The following is an 18,375-nucleotide window of genomic DNA, read 5'->3' on the forward strand; positions in this document are numbered from 1 at the left end:
TTGCACACATCTTGTGTCCATATCTTTCTGTTTTGGTGGTCATGCCACACCGTGCACGTGCATGCGCGAGTCATGGTGAGATATCTGGATTCAGAGGTTGCTTTTTCTTTGCACACATGAAAGAAAGGCGAAAAGAATGGGCTGTGATTTTAGTATTTTTAAGCAGAGGTCAATCATTTGTACGGCCCTCGGAGGATGTTGAAAAAATTGAAATGGCCCTTGACAGGAGACTAAACCCCTGCACTATACGATCATTTTCTGATAACGATGAAATAGCTCCGCCTCCCTCTCCCCCACCCCACGTTCCTGTGTAAATGGGGTCTCAGTGTGAGTGTGTGTGTGTGTGTGTGTGTGTGTTTGTCTCTGTGTGTGTTTGTCAGCGAATGCCTGAAATCTAACAATGGAAACAAATATTTAAAAAATGAACAAAGTAAAAATATTAAATGAAAGAAAATATAAACAATATATAATAAGTAGAAACGAAGGAGACGGACGAGTTTCTGACGGGTTTTATTTCCCTCTCTTTAAGGCACAATAAAGGGTTATCATTTATAAACAACATCAATATTTTTGGTCTGAAGATAAACAAACCTGTCCACCCACACACACACACACACACACACACACACACACACACACACACACACACACACACACACACACACACACACACACACACACACACACACACACACACACACACACACACACACACACACAACACACACAACACACACACACACACACACACACCACACACACACACACACACACACACACTACACACACACACACACACACACACACACACACACACACACACACACACACACAACACACACAACCACACACACACACACACACATCTTATGTGCTCCAGAATGAGATGCAGCCTTCAGGGACCGTGGGATATTGCTGTTATTGTATAAATAAAGAAATGACTGTAATCTGTTGTGCATTTTTACTGCTTTCATTTCAGAACATATTTTAACTTTTATAACCCCCCCCCCCCCCAGGTTCTGGTCTGCAGCTCAGACTCAGGTTCGGTTCAATTTGGCTCAAATATTCACAGAATCACCTGATTTATAAACACACCTTAATTATTCACCTGATTATCACACTCACACACTCACACACTCATACACTCACACACTCACACACTCACACAGTCTCTAAGGGTTAAAGCTCTGCTCTTTTTGTCTCTGATGTGTTTAATGTCCACAGAGACTTTAATATAAACAGGAAGTGATGTCACACATATTTAGGAACCGGAATCAGACCCAGCATCCGGATCTAAACCCGCCCTTTTAATTACCCATAACCCACCAGTAAAGCCCACACCCCCCTCCTGATTGTCTCCGATAGATTGAAAAAATTAAAGTCTGGTTCAGGACGCAGTGTCCAATCAGAGCCCGGCTCTCAGGGCCGCCCCACGTCCAATCAGAGCCCGGCTCTCAGGGCTTCCCCACGTCCAATCAGAGCCCGGCTCTCAGGGCTTCCCCACGTCCACGCTGATCCAGGTGTAGAGGTCCCGCTTCTCCGTCTTCAGCAGCGAATAGGAGAGGGACGAGATCCCGTCTGAGGACATGGTGTCTCTGGTGTGGGCGATCCGGTTGAACCTGGAACACATTATATAAAGAAGGTCTTAAAGATAACTCAACACGTTACAACTGAAGGCCCACGAGTCCTGATGATGCTACCCTGAACCACAGGAAGGACCCCCGAAGGACCCTTGAACCCCAGAAGGACCCCTGAATCCCAGGAAGACCCCTGAACCACAGGAAGACCCCTGAACCACAGGAAGGACCCCTGAATCACAGGAAGACCCCTGAACCACAGGAGGACCCCTGAACCACAGGAAGGACCCCTGAACCACAGGAAGACCCCTGAACCACAGGAAGACCCCTGAACCACAGGAAGGACCCCTGAACCCCAGAAGGACCCCTGAACCCCAGAAGGACACCTGAACCCCAGGAAGACCCCTGAAACACAGGAAGGACCCCTGAATCACAGGAAGACCCCTGAACCACAGGAAGGACCCCCCCCCCCCCTTACCTCTGAGGGTTGGGCTCATTCTTCTTGTCTCTCTGGTGCCGGATCATTCGACACTTCCCAACGTCTCCACTGGGTCTGGAGATGGACATCCCTCTGGAGGACAGCCTGCAGACAGGAGCACATTACAGACCTGAGACCAGGGTCCAGCAGACCTGAGACCAGCACCACTGAGACCAGGGTCCAGCAGACCTGAGACCAGAGATCATCAGACCTGAGACCAGAGTCTAGTTGCAGACCAGAGTCTAGTTGCACTGAGACCAGAGTCTAGTTGCAGACCAGAGTCTAGTTGCACTGAGACCAGAGTCTAGTTGCACTGAGACCAGAGTCTAGTTGCAGACCAGAGTCTAGTTGCAGACCAGAGTCTAGTTGCACTGAGACCAGAGTTGCAGACCAGAGTCTAGTTGCAGACCAGAGTCTAGTTGCACTGACACCAGAGTCTAGTTGCAGACCAGAGTCTAGTTGCAGTGAGACCAGAGTCTAGTTGCACTGAGACCAGAGTCTAGTTGCAGACCAGAGTCTAGTTGCAGACCAGAGTATAGTTGCAGACCAGAGTCTAGTTGCACTGAGACCAGAGTCTAGTTGCACTGAGACCAGAGTCTAGTTGCAGACCAGTGTCTAGTTGCACTGAGACCAGAGTCTAGTTGCACTGAGACCAGAGTCTAGTTGCAGACCAGTGTCTAGTTGCACTGAGACCAGAGTCTAGTTGCACTGAGACCAGAGTCTAGTTGCAGACCAGAGTCTAGTTGCACCGAGACCAAAGTCTAGTTGCAGACCAGAGTCTAGTTGCAGACCAGAGTATAGTTGCAGACCAGAGTCTAGTTGCACTGAGACCAGAGTCTAGTCACACTGAGACCAGAGTCTAGTTGCACTGAGACCAGAGTCTAGTTGCAGACCAGAGTCTAGTTGCACTGAGACCAGAGTCTAGTTGCAGACCAGAGTCTAGTTGCACCGAGACCAAAGTCTAGTTGCAGACCAGAGTCTAGTTGCAGACCAGAGTATAGTTGCAGACCAGAGTCTAGTTGCACTGAGACCAGAGTCTAGTCACACTGAGACCAGAGTCTAGTTGCACTGAGACCAGAGTCTAGTTGCAGACCAGTGTCTAGTTGCACTGAGACCAGAGTCTAGTCACACTGAGACCAGAGTATAGTTGCACTGAGACCAGAGTCTAGTTGCAGACCAGAGTCTAGTTGCACTGAGACCAGAGTCTAGTTGCACTGAGACCAGAGTCTAGTTGCAGACCAGAGTCTAGTTGCAGACCAGAGCCTAGTTGCAGACCAGAGTCTAGTCACACTGAGACCAGAGTATAGTTGCACTGAGACCAGAGTCTAGTTGCAGACCAGAGTCTAGTTGCACTGAGACCAGAGTCTAGTTGCACTGAGACCAGAGTCTAGTTGCAGACCAGAGTCTAGTTGCAGACCAGAGTCTAGTCACACTGAGACCAGAGTATAGTTGCACTGAGACCAGAGTCTAGTTGCAGACCAGAGTCTAGTCACACTGAGACCAGAGTATAGTTGCACTGAGACCAGAGTCTAGTTGCAGACCAGAGTCTAGTTGCAGACCAGAGTCTAGTTGCAGACCAGAGTCTAGTCACACTGAGACCAGAGTATAGTTGCACTGAGACCAGAGTATAGTTGCAGACCAGAGTCTAGTTGCACTGAGACCAGAGTCTAGTTGCACTGAGACCAGAGTCTAGTTGCAGACCAGTGTCTAGTTGCACTGAGACCAGAGTCTAGTTGCACTGAGACCAGAGTCTAGTTGCAGACCAGAGTCTAGTTGTAGACCAGAGCCTAGTTGCATTGAGACCAGAGTCTAGTTGCAGACCAGTGTCTAGTTGCACTGAGACCAGAGTCTAGTTGCAGACCAGAGTATAGTTGCAGACCAGAGTCTAGTTGCACTGAGACCAGAGTCTAGTTGCACTGAGACCAGAGTCTAGTTGCAGACCAGAGTATAGTTGCAGACCAGAGTCTAGTTGCACTGAGACCAGAGTCTAGTTGCACTGAGACCAGAGTCTAGTTGCAGACCAGAGTCTAGTTGCAGACCAGAGCCTAGTTGCACTGAGACCAGAGTCTAGTTGCAGACCAGTGTCTAGTTGCACTGAGACCAGAGTCTAGTTGCACTGAGACCAGAGTCTAGTTGCAGACCAGGGTCTAGTGGGGGGGTTATTGAGGATGCAACTAGACTCTGGTCTATTTCTGACATTTTAGGATCATAAATATCAGTTTTGAGTCCTAACACGTTAAAATCACCCAAAATCCTTCACACTCACTGGGCGTACACAAGACCACTTTCCGGTTAAACTGACATTTATGACCCTGAAAATGTAAGAACTGGAACAATAAAAAGTTATTGTTCCAATTACCCAAAACACGCAGGTTAGCATCCAGAAGTCTCTATGTGCTGGAGACCCTACTCTACATTGATATCATTAAACTCTGGGGTCTCAACATACAGGTGAGCTGCAGACAGACTCGTGTGTGTGTGTGTGTGTGTGTGTGTGTGTGTGTGTGTGTGTGTGTGTGTGTGTGTGCGTGTGTGTGTGTGTGTTGACCTGTTAAAGATGTCGTCGTCCTCCCCCCCCCAGCCCCAGTAGTTGTTGGGGAAGCCGTTGATCTTCAGGAACTGCTCTTTGCTCATCGAGGACACGCCTCCAAAGTACTGGTTGTAGGGTAACCTGCGGACACACAGGTAATGCCTGTTAATAGCTTGCCACAGGCATAGCTCAGTTCAAATAAAGCACAGCTATTGTGCAATACATTTGTATTGCATGTATATTTTTTATTTGTAAAAATGTCAGTTAAAGCTTAAAAGAATAAAGATATTTTTGTTATCTAAACGTTTGACCTCTTTCTTTTACAATTTTGGAATCGAAACGGGGAATCGATCAGAACCGGAATCGATAAGCAGAACCGGAATCGGAATCAATACATTTCAAACGATACCCATCCCTACCCCTGAGGTAGGTAAACAGGTCTCCCGTTAACTCACGGCAGAGTTTAGTCTCCCGTTAACTCACGGCAGAGTTCAGTCTCCTGTTAACTCACGCCAGAGTTCAGTCTCCCGTTAACTCACGGCAGAGTTTAGTCTCCCGTTAACTCACGCCAGAGTTCAGTCTCCCGTTAACTCACGGCAGAGTTTAGTCTCCCGTTAACTCACGCCAGAGTTTAGTCTCCCGTTAACTCACGCCAGAGTTCAGTCTCCCGTTAACTCACGCCAGAGTTCAGTCTCCCGTTAACTCACGCCAGAGTTCAGTCTCCCGTTAACTCACGCCAGAGTTCAGTCTCCCGTTAACTCACGGCAGAGTTCAGTCTCCCGTTAACTCACGCCAGAGTTTAGTCTCCCGTTAACTCACGGCAGAGTTCAGTCTCCTGTTAACTCACGCCAGAGTTTAGTCTCCTGTTAACTCACGCCAGAGTTTAGTCTCCTGTTAACTCACGCCAGAGTTCAGTCTCCCGTTAACTCACGGCAGAGTTCAGTCTCCTGTTAACTCACGCCAGAGTTTAGTCTCCCGTTAACTCACGGCAGAGTTCAGTCTCCCGTTAACTCACGCCAGAGTTTAGTCTCCCGTTAACTCACGGCAGAGTTCAGTCTCCTGTTAACTCACGCCAGAGTTTAGTCTCCCGTTAACTCACGGCAGAGTTTAGTCTCCCGTTAACTCACGCCAGAGTTTAGTCTCCCGTTAACTCACGCCAGAGTTTAGTCTCCCGTTAACTCACGGCAGAGTTCAGTCTCCTGTTAACTCACGCCAGAGTTCAGTCTCCTGTTAACTCACGCCAGAGTTTAGTCTCCCGTTAACTCACGGCAGAGTTCAGTCTCCCGTTAACTCACGCCAGAGTTCAGTCTCCCGTTAACTCACGCCAGAGTTTAGTCTCCCGTTAACTCACGCCAGAGTTTAGTCTCCCGTTAACTCACGGCAGAGTTCAGTCTCCCGTTAACTCACGGCAGAGTTCAGTCTCCTGTTAACTCACGCCAGAGTTTAGTCTCCTGTTAACTCACGCCAGAGTTCAGTCTCCCGTTAACTCACGCCAGAGTTCAGTCTCCCGTTAACTCACGGCAGAGTTCAGTCTCCCGTTAACTCACGCCAGAGTTTAGTCTCCCGTTAACTCACGGCAGAGTTCAGTCTCCTGTTAACTCACGCCAGAGTTTAGTCTCCTGTTAACTCACGCCAGAGTTTAGTCTCCTGTTAACTCACGCCAGAGTTCAGTCTCCCGTTAACTCACGGCAGAGTTCAGTCTCCTGTTAACTCACGCCAGAGTTTAGTCTCCCGTTAACTCACGGCAGAGTTCAGTCTCCCGTTAACTCACGCCAGAGTTTAGTCTCCCGTTAACTCACGGCAGAGTTCAGTCTCCTGTTAACTCACGCCAGAGTTTAGTCTCCTGTTAACTCACGCCAGAGTTCAGTCTCCTGTTAACTCACGCCAGAGTTTAGTCTCCTGTTAACGTATTTTTCTTGTGATAGTCGGACATGAGTCATGACAACCTGTGCAGCCCATGTATTGATTCCACCTGATAGCTGCTATAATACAAAACAAAACGTCTGCCTGCTCTCCACAATGATAGCGAACGGATGGTCAAAGTAAGGTACAAATAAACAGAATCACACGAAGCCTGGTTAGTGTTGCCTGACAATATATCAGTGTGTTCCAGTCCCTTTGCTCAGCAAGAGGATTCTAAACTGTATGTGTGTGTGTGTGTGTGTGTGTGTGTGTGTGTGTGTGTGTGTACAGGAAACAGGACGTGAGGAGCAGGCAGATGCTGGTGTTTCACTGTCAGCACATTCTCTCTGAAAGGAAGTGAACTTTTTCTTCTTCTCTGTAGCAACAACTAGGACCTCAGCTCGTTGCAAGAACACGCACGCACGCACGCACGCACAGTGTATTGTACATGGAGAACAAAACTCAGTTAAAAGGTATAGTTAATTTAAAAGTTAATAAAAAGATGTTTCCTGTGTGTCTCAGTGTGTCTCAGTGTGTCTCAGTGTGTCTCAGGTGTTTCCAGTGTGTCTCAGGTGTTTCCAGTGTGTCTCAGTGTGTCTCAGTGTGTCTCAGTGTGTCTCAGGTGTTTCCAGTGTGTCTCAGTGTGTCTCAGTGTGTCTCAGGTGTTTCCAGTGTGTCTCAGATGTGTCTCAGTGTGTCTCAGGTGTTTCCAGTGTGTCTCAGATGTGTCTCAGTGTGTCTCAGGTGTTTCCTGTGTGTCTCAGGTGTTTCCAGTGTGTCTCAGTGTGTCTCAGTGTGTCTCAGATGTTTCCTGTGTGTCTCAGTGTGTCTCAGTGTGTCTCAGGTGTTTCCAGTGTGTCTCAGATGTGTCTCAGTGTGTCTCAGGTGTTTCCTGTGTGTCTCAGGTGTTTCCAGTGTGTCTCAGTGTGTCTCAGTGTGTCTCAGATGTTTCCTGTGTGTCTCAGTGTGTCTCAGTGTGTCTCAGGTGTTTCCTGTGTGTCTCAGGTGTTTCCAGTGTGTCTCAGTGTGTCTCAGGTGTCTCAGATGTGTCTCAGGTGTTTCCTGTGTGTCTCAGGTGTTTCCTGTGTGTCTCAGGTGTTTCCAGTGTGTCTCAGTGTGTCTCAGGTGTTTCCTGTGTGTCTCAGGTGTTTCCTGTGTGTCTCAGATGTGTCTCAGGTGTTTCCTGTGTGTCTCAGGTGTTTCCTGTGTGTCTCAGATGTGTCTCAGGTGTTTCCTGTGTGTCTCAGATGTGTCTCAGTGTGTCTCAGGTGTTTCCTGTGTGTCTCAGCTGTGTCTCAGTGTGTCTCAGGTGTTTCCTGTGTGTCTCAGGTGTTTCCAGTGTGTCTCAGGTGTTTCCTGTGTGTCTCAGCTGTGTCTCAGTGTGTCTCAGGTGTTTCCTGTGTGTCTCAGGTGTTTCCTGTGTGTCTCAGATGTGTCTCAGGTGTTTCCTAGGTGTTTCCTGTGTGTCTCAGATGTGTCTCAGGTGTTTCCTGTGTGTCTCAGATGTGTCTCAGGTGTTTCCTGTGTGTCTCAGATGTGTCTCAGGTGTTTCCTAGGTGTTTCCTGTGTGTCTGAGATGTGTCTCAGATGTGTCTCAGTGTGTCTCAGGTGTTTCCTGTGTGTCTCAGATGTGTCTCAGATGTGTCTCAGTGTGTCTCAGGTGTTTCCTGTCTGTCTCAGATGTGTCTCAGGTGTTTCCTGTGTGTCTCAGATGTGTCTCAAATGTGTCTCAGTGTGTCTCAGGTGTTTCCTGTGTGTCTCAGATGTGTCTCAGGTGTTTCCAGTGTGTCTCAGATGTGTCTCAGTGTGTCTCAGGTGTTTCCTGTGTGTCTCAGATGTGTCTCAGTGTGTCTCAGGTGTTTCCTGTGTGTCTCAGCTGTGTCTCAGTGTGTCTCAGGTGTTTCCTGTGTGTCTCAGTGTATCTCAGGTGTTTCCAGTTTGTCTCAGGTGTTTCCTGTGTGTCTCAGTTTGTCTCAGGTGTTTCCTGTGTGTCTCAGATGTGTCTCAGTGTGTATCAGTGTGTCTCAGCTGTGTCTCAGTGTGTCTCAGGTATTTCCTGTGTGTCTCAGCTGTGTCTCAGTGTGTCTCAGTGTGTCTCAGGCGTGTGTTCTCACCTGAATCCAAACTTGTCCATGGAGACGGACAGGTGTCTGGGCTGGCTGAAGCACCTGTAGGTGTTTCTGTCGTCCATGGGGATCAGGTCCACGTCGCTGAACACGAAGCAGTCGTAGTCGTAGTCCTTCAGAGCCTCGGCGTAGCCCACGTTCAGAAGCTTCGCTCGATTAAAGGTGGCGTCTCCGTCCTGACGGGAGAAGACACGCTGTTTCAGGTGTGTTTCAGGTGCATCATGTGACCTCCCTCCATCAGCCCTGCATCATGTGACCTCCCTCCATCAGCCCTGCATCATGTGACCTCCCTCCATCAGCCCTGCATCATGTGACCTCCCTCAGCTGTGTTCCCACTGATTCCTTTAAGAAGAGCCTAAAAACCTTTCTTTAAAAAAAAGCCTTTGATTAAACTTGTGTTTCTTTTATATCTTAAGCCCCTTGTAGCACTGAAAGGTGCTTTACAAATAACATGTATTATTATTATTATTATTATTATTATTATTATTAAAGGCTTCAGCAACCTGTCTGACAGGTGAAGCCCCTCAGGTCACCTGATCCTCTCGATGGTGCTTAGCAACCAGCTCTCAGGTGTGCAGGTGTGTTTACCTGCTGCAGGCGACAGGCCACGCCCCCTTATCCTGCTCTTCTTCTCTGGTTTCTGCATCAGTTACTGACCCTCCCCATAGATCTACATGTTGGTCACGCTCGCTGCCCAGGAGCCAACAGCAAGAGCTGGATTACATTTCAATATAATGTCTAACCCTTAAAAATAAACATTTCTATTGAAACTATTAGCTTATAAATATTATTTACAACCTTTTACTATGGTTTATGTTTGCACAAACAATGCGTTTGAAGTAATTCAATATATATGTTTTGAATGGAATTAGTTTTCAACATTTTTATCATCAATAAATATTCTAGTGGCCCAGAGCTTAGTGTCTTAAGTGTTCTCAAAGCTGGTAAAGGTGCAGCTAGTTTGAATGACTTTGTATACTGCAGGGTAGCTTGTGAATTTACTCCAGGTGGAACTAAAGTCTGATTTAACACTTGGTTATATTTCACATCATTCATCCACATCTGTGAAGTAACTAAAGGTATTAAATACATGTAGTAGAGTAAAAGTACAAGGTAGGAAATAATGGAAATAGTCAAGTAAAGTACAAGTACCTCTAACTTGTACTTAAGTACAGTACTTGAAAACAGGAAACAGTGTGTGACGGACACAGAGAGGTTACACACACACACAGTTGTGTAGAGACTTCAGCACTAATGAAGCTGAAGGGTTTTCTGCAGCTGAAACACAGGAGGAAGCAGAAGAGAGGTTTTACCAGAGGAAACCACAGCAGACCAAGCAGAGCCGACCTCCAGATCCTGACATGCAGGGGGCGAGGAAGAGGAGAGGAAGAAGAAGAACAGAGTCACAAACAAGAGAAGAAGAAATGCAGTTAAAGAGACCTCTGTTAGCTCCATGCAGTACACACACACACACACACACACACACACACACACACACACACACACACACACACACACACACACACACACACACACACACACACACACACACACACACACACACACACACACACACACACACACACACACACACACACACACACACACACACCACACACACACACACACACACACACACACACACACACACACACACACACACACACACACACACACCACACACACACACACACACACACACACACACACACACACACACACACCTCAAAGGTTAGGTTAATCACTGATTAACGTGTCCTGCAGGGAGACGCGCGGCAGCTATCAGCCTTTATACTGGGTGATGAAACATGGCTGCCTGAAGAGCTCCAGTTTGAACAGTCAAGATAAAAACACGGCTCAACACACTCGCTGTGTGCTCAACCTGAATTCCCTGGCACTCACCAGAGTGTGACGACACACCGTGAGCTCACATCTGCATTAAAGATTAGTCTGGGATTATCATGAACATGGCTTCAGGCAGGTCACGCTGTAGTTCCTTTGTTTATGTTGCAGGTCACGTTGAAGGTCACATTGTAGGTCACGTTGTAGGTCACGTTGTAGGTCACGTTGTAGGTCACGTTGAAGGTCACGTTGAAGGTCACGTTGTAGGTCACGTTGTAGGCCACGTTGTAGGTCACGTTGTAGGTCACGTTGCAGGTCACGTTGCAGGTCACGTTGTAGGTCACGTTGCAGGTCACGTTGCAGGTCACGTTGAAGGTCACGTTGTAGGTCACGTTGCAGGTCACATTGTAGAGCCGATTACATTGTAGGTCACGTTGTAGGTCACGTTGCAGGTCACGTTGTAGAGCCGATTACATTGTAGGTCACGTTGCAGGTCACGTTGCAGGTCACGTTGCAGGTCACGTTGCAGGTCACGTTGTAGGTCGCATTGTAGGTCACGTTGTAGGTCCCTTGTAGGTCACGTTGTAGGTATATCAGCAGTATATCAGCAGTATATGAGCAGTATATGAGCAGTATATGAGCAGTATATCAGCAGTATATGAGCAGTATATCAGCAGTATATCAGCAGTATATCAGCAGTATCTGAGCAGTATCTGAGCAGTATCTGAGCAGTATATCAGCAGTATCTGAGCAGTATCTGAGCAGTATATCAGCAGTATCTGAGCAGTATATCAGCAGTATCTGAGCAGTATCTGAGCAGTATCTGAGCAGTATCTGAGCAGTATTAGTACCTGGTTGACGACGTACACCCCGTAGTCCAGCTGCTGTCTCTGCAGGATGGGGTGCAGGTAGTACAGCCAGAACTTCAGGTGTTCCTCTCGGTTGCGGAAAGGGATGATGATGGCCACCTTCTGCTGCGCCACACAGTCTCTGGGTCTGAAGCGCCCCCCCGGCTGCAGGGCGGGGTTCTCCTTCTTTATCAGCTCCTCTTTCACCGGAGAGCTGAACTCCACCCGGAGGGGACCCACTGAGACACAAACAAGATGCTTCCTGTTACTGTGACATCACATAAACCTGATCCTCCATCACCTCCTGATACTGTGACATCACCTCCTGATACTGTGACATCACTTACTGTGACATCACCTCCTGATACTGTGACATCACCTCCTGATACTGTGACATCACTTACTGTGACATCACCTCCTGATACTGTGACATCACCTCCTGATACTGTGACATCACTTACTGTGACATCACCTCCTGATACTGTGACATCACCTCCTGATACTGTGACATCACTTACTGTGACATCACCTCCTGTTACTGTGACATCACTTACTGTGACATCACCTCCTGTTACTGTGACATCACTTACTGTGACATCACCTCCTGTTACTGTGACATCACTTACTGTGACATCACCTCCTGTTACTGTGACATCACTTCCTGTTACTTATGGGATGTGTTCAGGTAGTAAAGTGTTCAGGTAGTAATGTGTTCAGGTGTTAATGTGTTCAGGTAGTAAAGTGCTCAGGTAGTAATGTGTTCAGGTAGTAAAGTGTTCAGGTAGTAATGTGTTCAGGTAGTAATGTGTTCAGGTAGTAAAGTGCTCAGGTAGTAATGTGTTCAGGTAGTAAAGTGCTCAGGTAGTAATGTGTTCAGGTAGTAAAGTGCTCAGGTAGTAATGTGTTCAGGTAGTAAAGTGCTCAGGTAGTAATGTGTTCAGGTAGTTAAAGTGCTCAGGTAAGTAGATGTGTTAGTAAGTGCAGGTAAGGCTAGTATAATGTGTTCAGGTAGTAAAGTGTTTCAGGTGTTAAAGTGTGCAGGTAGTAATGTGTTCAGGTAGTAAAGTGTTCAGGTGTTAATGTGTTCAGGTAGTAAAGTGTTCAGGTAGTAATGTGTTCAGGTAGTAAAGTGTTCAGGTAGTAAAGTGTTCAGGTAGTAAAGTGTTCAGGTAGTAAAGTGTTCAGGGGCCTCATTTATAACGCCTTGCGTAGGATTGACGTAGGAAGGTTGCTTACGTAGTACAAAGCACAAAAATAGGTACATAAATGTTCCGCCATTTTCCGATTCACAAAACATTGCGTACCGGCGAGGGAAGTGCGTACGGCACTCCCTACGCCTGTTTCCCTTTATAAATCACAATGGACTCGTAACGCCCATATTTGCCTATAAATAGTCAAAGAAACGCCCATTCATTCATTCATTTTGACTGACTGCATGAAGAAGATCGCAGGAAATAACGATAGAACAGCTAAAAAAGACATCTCGCACCGTGTCAGATTTTGGTTATTTTGGGGAGGTGGAGATAAATCATATTGTTTGGTGGATGCAGTTTGAACCAGAGTAGCAGCATGGAGGTCGGATCGTCACCAAAATAAATAAAGTGGTCCGAAAAAAGTTAATGACAAAAAAAATACACATAACCTTCCTCAGGCAGTGTGTTTGTACCGGGGACAGGAGACCCCCCCCTTGATGAGAAACTGTAAGAAATGATCGGGGAATCCCTCCGGAGTGGAGTCATGACGACTGGATCTGAATTATTTTTGTTGTATTTGGTGGTTTGTGTTCCAGCTGTCGATCAGCAACTATATATCCATAATCCACCAGTTAAAGGAAATACAATGGGTTGTGTTATATTAGCTGTACAATTTACCACATATGGTGTTCTTAGTTTCCATACCTCCTGTGTTTTACGAGCGACTTATCAAGTCTTGGCAAACGGCATAAAACACGATTAAACGTGATAGTATATAAAACCACGCTCGTATCTACAACCTATAGAAATGCAAAACGGCGTCAGTTTAGACGTAATTCTGTCCCCCTGCTTACCGCATCATTTATGAGAAAACATTTCATAACATTAACACAACATATTCGAGGTGGTTTTAAATAGCATATCCGTATTTATTTATTTCTCCAAGTTATGTTTTTGTGTGCACTGAGGAGTCTCAAACAGGCGTTTGTTTAATCATTTAAAGATTGGCTTTAATCAATGTTTGAAAAGGAATTCTTCATATTTGATAAATGAGAGGTAACATTTTATTTATGGTATTATTTCCACATATTTCTCTCCATTCTTTCTTCTGCCAACGGTGTCGCAGTTTCTCGTCTCTCCCGTTTGTGTGCTTAGTGCGTACGCATGGGTTAGAGTTTGCGTGGAGGACCGCACATTTTCCCGTCAAGTTAGTATTTTATAAATCGCAAACATTGCGTAGAAACTGGCGTACGCCATTTTTTGAGCGTATATCCCTTTATAAATGAGGCCCCTGGTGTTAATGTGTTCAGGTAGTAAAGTGTTCAGGTAGTAAAGTGTTCAGGTAGTAATGTGTTCAGGTGTTAATGTGTTCAGGTAGTAATGTGTTCGGGTAGTAATGTGTTCAGTGTTTATGTGTGCATACCACAACACGTGGTTCACAATGAAAAGCAAACATGACTCCCTGTAGTTCAACAGCTCTGAGGTTAAACTGGTTCTACGGTCTGAAGCTCAGTCAGCAGCTGCAGCTGGAGGGGGGAGGGAGGAGGGGGGAGGGGGGGGGGGGGGGGAGGAGGGCTGACAGGATGATGCAATAACAAACAAGCTCCTTAAGAAAAACAAACATAAACTGAGTCAGTGTGAAAACATCTGCACAGCTGACTGCACCCCCACACACCCCCCCCCCCTGAATATCTGCACGTCTTGTTTTCAAAGGTGCAGCTGCTCTCTGAACATCATCAGTATAACAAACCCTGAAGACCCTCCTCACATTTCTACCTGTGGGAATAACATCTCTTATAACCCGTTCACCTTCACTACCTTTAGATCCTAATATCGCTGGAGGTCTGAACACACCTGGTCCTAACGAGCCACAATGACGAGGGAACCACAATGTCAACAAGGGAACCACAGGTGAATGTCAACAAGGGAACCACAGGTGAATGTCAACAAGGGAACCACAGGTGAATGTCAACAAGGGAACCACAGGTGAATGTCAACAAGGGAACCACAGGTGAATGTCAACAAGGGAACAACAGGTGAATGTCAACAAGGGAACAACAGGTGAATGTCAACAAGGGAACAACAGGTGAATGTCAACAAGGGAACCACAGGTGAATGTCAACAAGGGAACCACAGGTGAATGTCAACAAGGGAACCACAGGTGAATGTCAACAAGGGAACAACAGGTGAATGTCAACAAGGGAACAACAGAGGCCTGTACTACGAAGCCGGATTTTCGCTTAACCGGCTAACTTCAGGGAAAACTCTGGCTTTCCGGTCCTACGACGCTGGTTCTCTTTTTAGCGGGCTAGATCTCCATGGTAACTGATGCTGAACGGCTAGCCTGGTCCGGAGCAGGTTAGGTTCCAGGATAAGAGATCAACTCAGTGAAAGCACCGCCTGCTGACCAATCAGAGCTCAGTGTGCGGAGTTTAAAGCTATCAAGTCATATTACAGGATAAAGGAAATACAGAAAAACTGCCGTTGCAGGAAAGACGACCGGCCAAAATCAACTGACTGTGTGAACGTGAACATTAATAGAATATCCCCTCCCATCTTCAGAGCAATCTGACTATTATAACATTAGCGTTAAGAAAGCTTACTTAAATATCTGCCACAACATAAGTAACCGGATCAGAGTAACATTACGTACAGTCCGCGGCACTGTGAGTGCAGACGTTGATGTGTCCCATTATCATTCATATCATATCACATCATAATGTATCATATATTTCCTTATTTGAGTCAGCTTCTTGAGCCGTATCTGGCTGTGCAACACTCACAGTGTCACATACTGTATGCAGAAGTATTATTTTAAGCAACACATTAAGTTGACGAAACACTCGAGTCAAATGTAATTAAAGTCAGATCGTGTCTTGGACAGGGCAGTGATATCATAAACCTGTTAATGTACGCATTCAAACGCTTTTTCTTTTACCAGCTGTATTCACCTTGCAGGTGCAGCTATGTGGCTTTTATCCTGGATAAAGTGTTTAAGTCATGGATGTTTAAAGTTTAACTTCTTCATATTTGACTAATATTAAAGTTCACTTTTCATTCAGGAAGTATGACGCTGCGCTGTCAGTACGCTTGTCCATGTTTGTGATTGGTCGAATGCTCCAAATACCACCCCTTTCATGTGAACGCGCACCTAACTAGATAGGACACGACTGGCTTGAGAGATCCACTTGATAACCAGCGTCGTAGGACCGCTTAGCGAGAGCGCGTATGTTTTGGATTGGGCCAACCGGCTAACTCAAACATATCCAGGTTATGTTGAACCGGCTTCGTAATACAGGCCTCAGGTGAATGTCAACAAGGGAACAACAGGTGAATGTCAACAAGGGAACAACAGGTGAATGTCAACAAGGGAACAACAGGTGAATGTCAACAAGGGAACCACAGGTGAATGTCAACAAGGGAACAACAGGTGAATGTCAACAAGGGAACAACAGGTGAATGTCAACAAGGGAACCACAGGTGAATGTCAACAAGGGAACAATTAAAAACAACAGGTGAATAATGATAAGGTAATATGAGGTCATTAGTGAGTTATTTTATTCTGAAGCGTCTCTCTGAAGGCAGTAAAATGAATTCCTGTGAAGCCTCACCTGGAGCTCTGTACCTGTGAGAACATGTCTCACACACACACACACACACACACACACACACACACACACACACACACACACACACACACACACACCACACAACACACACACAAACTACACACCACACACACACACACACACACACACACACACACACACACACACACAACACCACACACACACACACACACACACACACACACACACACACACACACACACACCACACACACACACACACACTTTACGGGTTTATCTGCATCTCATGTAAATATTGGAGCTCTCCACTTTAATATAGTATGTGTTATATAGCATCATATGTAACTCGTCTCACTTCCTCACATAATGATATGTTGTGTACATGTTGTCTTGTTGATCCCTGTAGAACAACATGTTCTCTCTGTTTCTACTCATGTTGTGAATGGTAAAGTGTCCTCTGAATAAAACCTGTTATTAATATTAATCTCTGTTTACATCAGCAAAGCTCTTAAAGTATTTGTAATATTTTATAAAATGTAACTGGACTCACTTCCTGACATAATTATATTTTGTGTACATTTTGTATTGTTTTGCATTAGTTTCAACTGTCTTAAAGCTTTTATAACAGTACTATTTGTATTAGTTTTTCTTCGTATTCTTCCTTCTGTATCTCTGTAGGCTCCACATAAACCTGGTTCTGATTCTGGTTCTGGTTCTAAAGAAAGTTATAATGTCAGTACTATTTGTATTAGTTACATTAGTGTTAAAGCTTTTATAAGCTAATAATAATGACTTAACAGTACTATTTGTATGATCCTGTTGTGGTTCTATAGCCGCAGGTCTCACCCAGCAGAGGCGATGTTTCCGGGCACTTCTCCAGCTCCTTCTCCCTGGGATCCAGCTCCTTCTCCCTGGGATCCAGCTCCTTCTCCCCGGGATCCAGCTCCTTCTCCCCGGCCACGGAGGGCAGCTCGGAGCTCCGGATCAGGTTCTTCTCGGTCCGGTTCACCCGGTTCTGCTGCTGGTTCTGGACGAAGGCGGACGGGATGTCCAGAGAACGGACGTAGAAGAAGAGAGTGACGGAGATGTGGAGGAAACACAGCAGAACCACCAGCTTACAGGTCCGGTGGAGCAGCGAGAAGTCCCCGGCCATGGTGACTGATTCCCGGCGTGACACAGAGCAGGCAGGGGGTTAGCTACATTAGCTTCAGTTAGCTTCAGTTAGCAGCTACATTAGCTTCAGGTCCGTTACAGTTTAAACTTTAAACCATTAAGTGTCTCCGTTCCCTGGTTCAGTAGATAAACGGCTGAAGAAAGGAGGACACTTCTTCGACTTTAAGGAGAACACTTGACTCTGTACTTTCCCCCGAATATCAGCTGCTGGTTTCAGGCGGAAAAGTTGAGAAAGTACCGGAGAAACTCGACGGACTCATCGGACTCTCCGTCTCCACCGACAAGAGCCGAACTGTTCCGACAAGACCCGAACTGTTCCGACAAGAGCCGAACTGTTCCGAACTGAGCCCAGAGGAGCCGAGAGGGGCCGAGGGGGCAGAGAAGAGCCGAGAGGAGCCGAGGGCAGCCGGGAGGAGCCGAGAGCAGCCAAGAAGGGCCGAGAGGAGCCGAACTGTTGCGAGAGGAAGAAAAAAAATGTCAAAATTCTCAGATTTTCAGCCAAACATTAAATATATACATTAAAGTCCAAATTTGGAGATTCGAGGGAAAAAAATCTGAATTATGAGATTTTCGGACAAAAAGCAATTTTTAGGTTTTTCAGAAATAAGTCAAATGTTGAAGTTTGAAGAAAAAGGCTGAATTTTCAGAAAACAGTAAACAAAACAACAACTCAGAATTCTGCCCTAAATCTCTTCTGAGTTTAAATTCAAACTCTTACATCGATCAAAATGTATGTGATTATTTTCCAGCCGATTGATTTGATCATTTACTCGATAGATCATTTTACAGCTCTCCAAATTACATGTTTCTGAATATTCGGGCAAGTTTTGGGGGAAATCTCATTATTCTGACTTTTTCCCTAAAACTATACTTTTTTCTTAGAATTTTTTCAAATCTCCAAAAAAAAAAAAATCTCAGAATTTTGAGATTTTGAGGAGAAATCTGAGAAAAATACAGAAATTGAGATTTTCTGAAAATATCAGAATTTGTGACAATATTAAGAAAGACTGCAGAAGAAAACTAAACTCACTCTCCAGCAGAGATAACAGCGTCGATGGGGATGCTGGAATCCATGACTTCAGAAACCAGTTAAAACTGTGGGAGCCACAGAGCTGTG

At 46.0% G+C, this 18,375-nt stretch overlaps 1 protein-coding gene across 1 annotated transcript; it reads right to left on the minus strand.

The window, feature by feature from the left end:
• Nucleotides 1-1,001: 1,001 nt before the first annotated feature.
• Nucleotides 1,002-17,548, minus strand: b4galt1l (DP-Gal:betaGlcNAc beta 1,4- galactosyltransferase, polypeptide 1, like). The gene is made up of 6 exons (XM_034130702.1): nt 16,932-17,548; nt 11,307-11,542; nt 8,602-8,789; nt 4,604-4,726; nt 2,056-2,160; nt 1,002-1,619 (listed from the first exon to the last, which is right to left on the minus strand). The coding sequence occupies exons 1-6, from the start codon at nt 17,236-17,238 to the stop codon at nt 1,490-1,492; spliced, it is 1,089 nt and encodes a 362-aa protein (XP_033986593.1). The 5' UTR covers nt 17,239-17,548; the 3' UTR covers nt 1,002-1,489.
• Nucleotides 17,549-18,375: the final 827 nt, after the last annotated feature.

This window comes from Trematomus bernacchii, unplaced genomic scaffold (genome assembly GCF_902827165.1).
Source record: "Trematomus bernacchii unplaced genomic scaffold, fTreBer1.1, whole genome shotgun sequence".
Classification (NCBI taxonomy): Eukaryota; Metazoa; Chordata; class Actinopteri; order Perciformes; family Nototheniidae; genus Trematomus; species Trematomus bernacchii.

Bases quoted from the DNA above. Each gene is read 5' to 3' on its own strand.
- b4galt1l (XM_034130702.1), bottom strand. From the start codon at position 17,238: ATGGCCGGGGACTTCTCGCTGCTCCACCGGACCTGTAAGCTGGTGGTT. The intron at 11,543-16,931 runs GTGAGACCTGCG...TTTGTGTCTCAG, and splicing joins GGAAACATCGCCTCTGCTGG to TGGGTCCCCTCCGGGTGGAG. The intron at 8,790-11,306 runs GTACTAATACTG...TTCTCCCGTCAG, and splicing joins GGGTGTACGTCGTCAACCAG to GACGGAGACGCCACCTTTAA.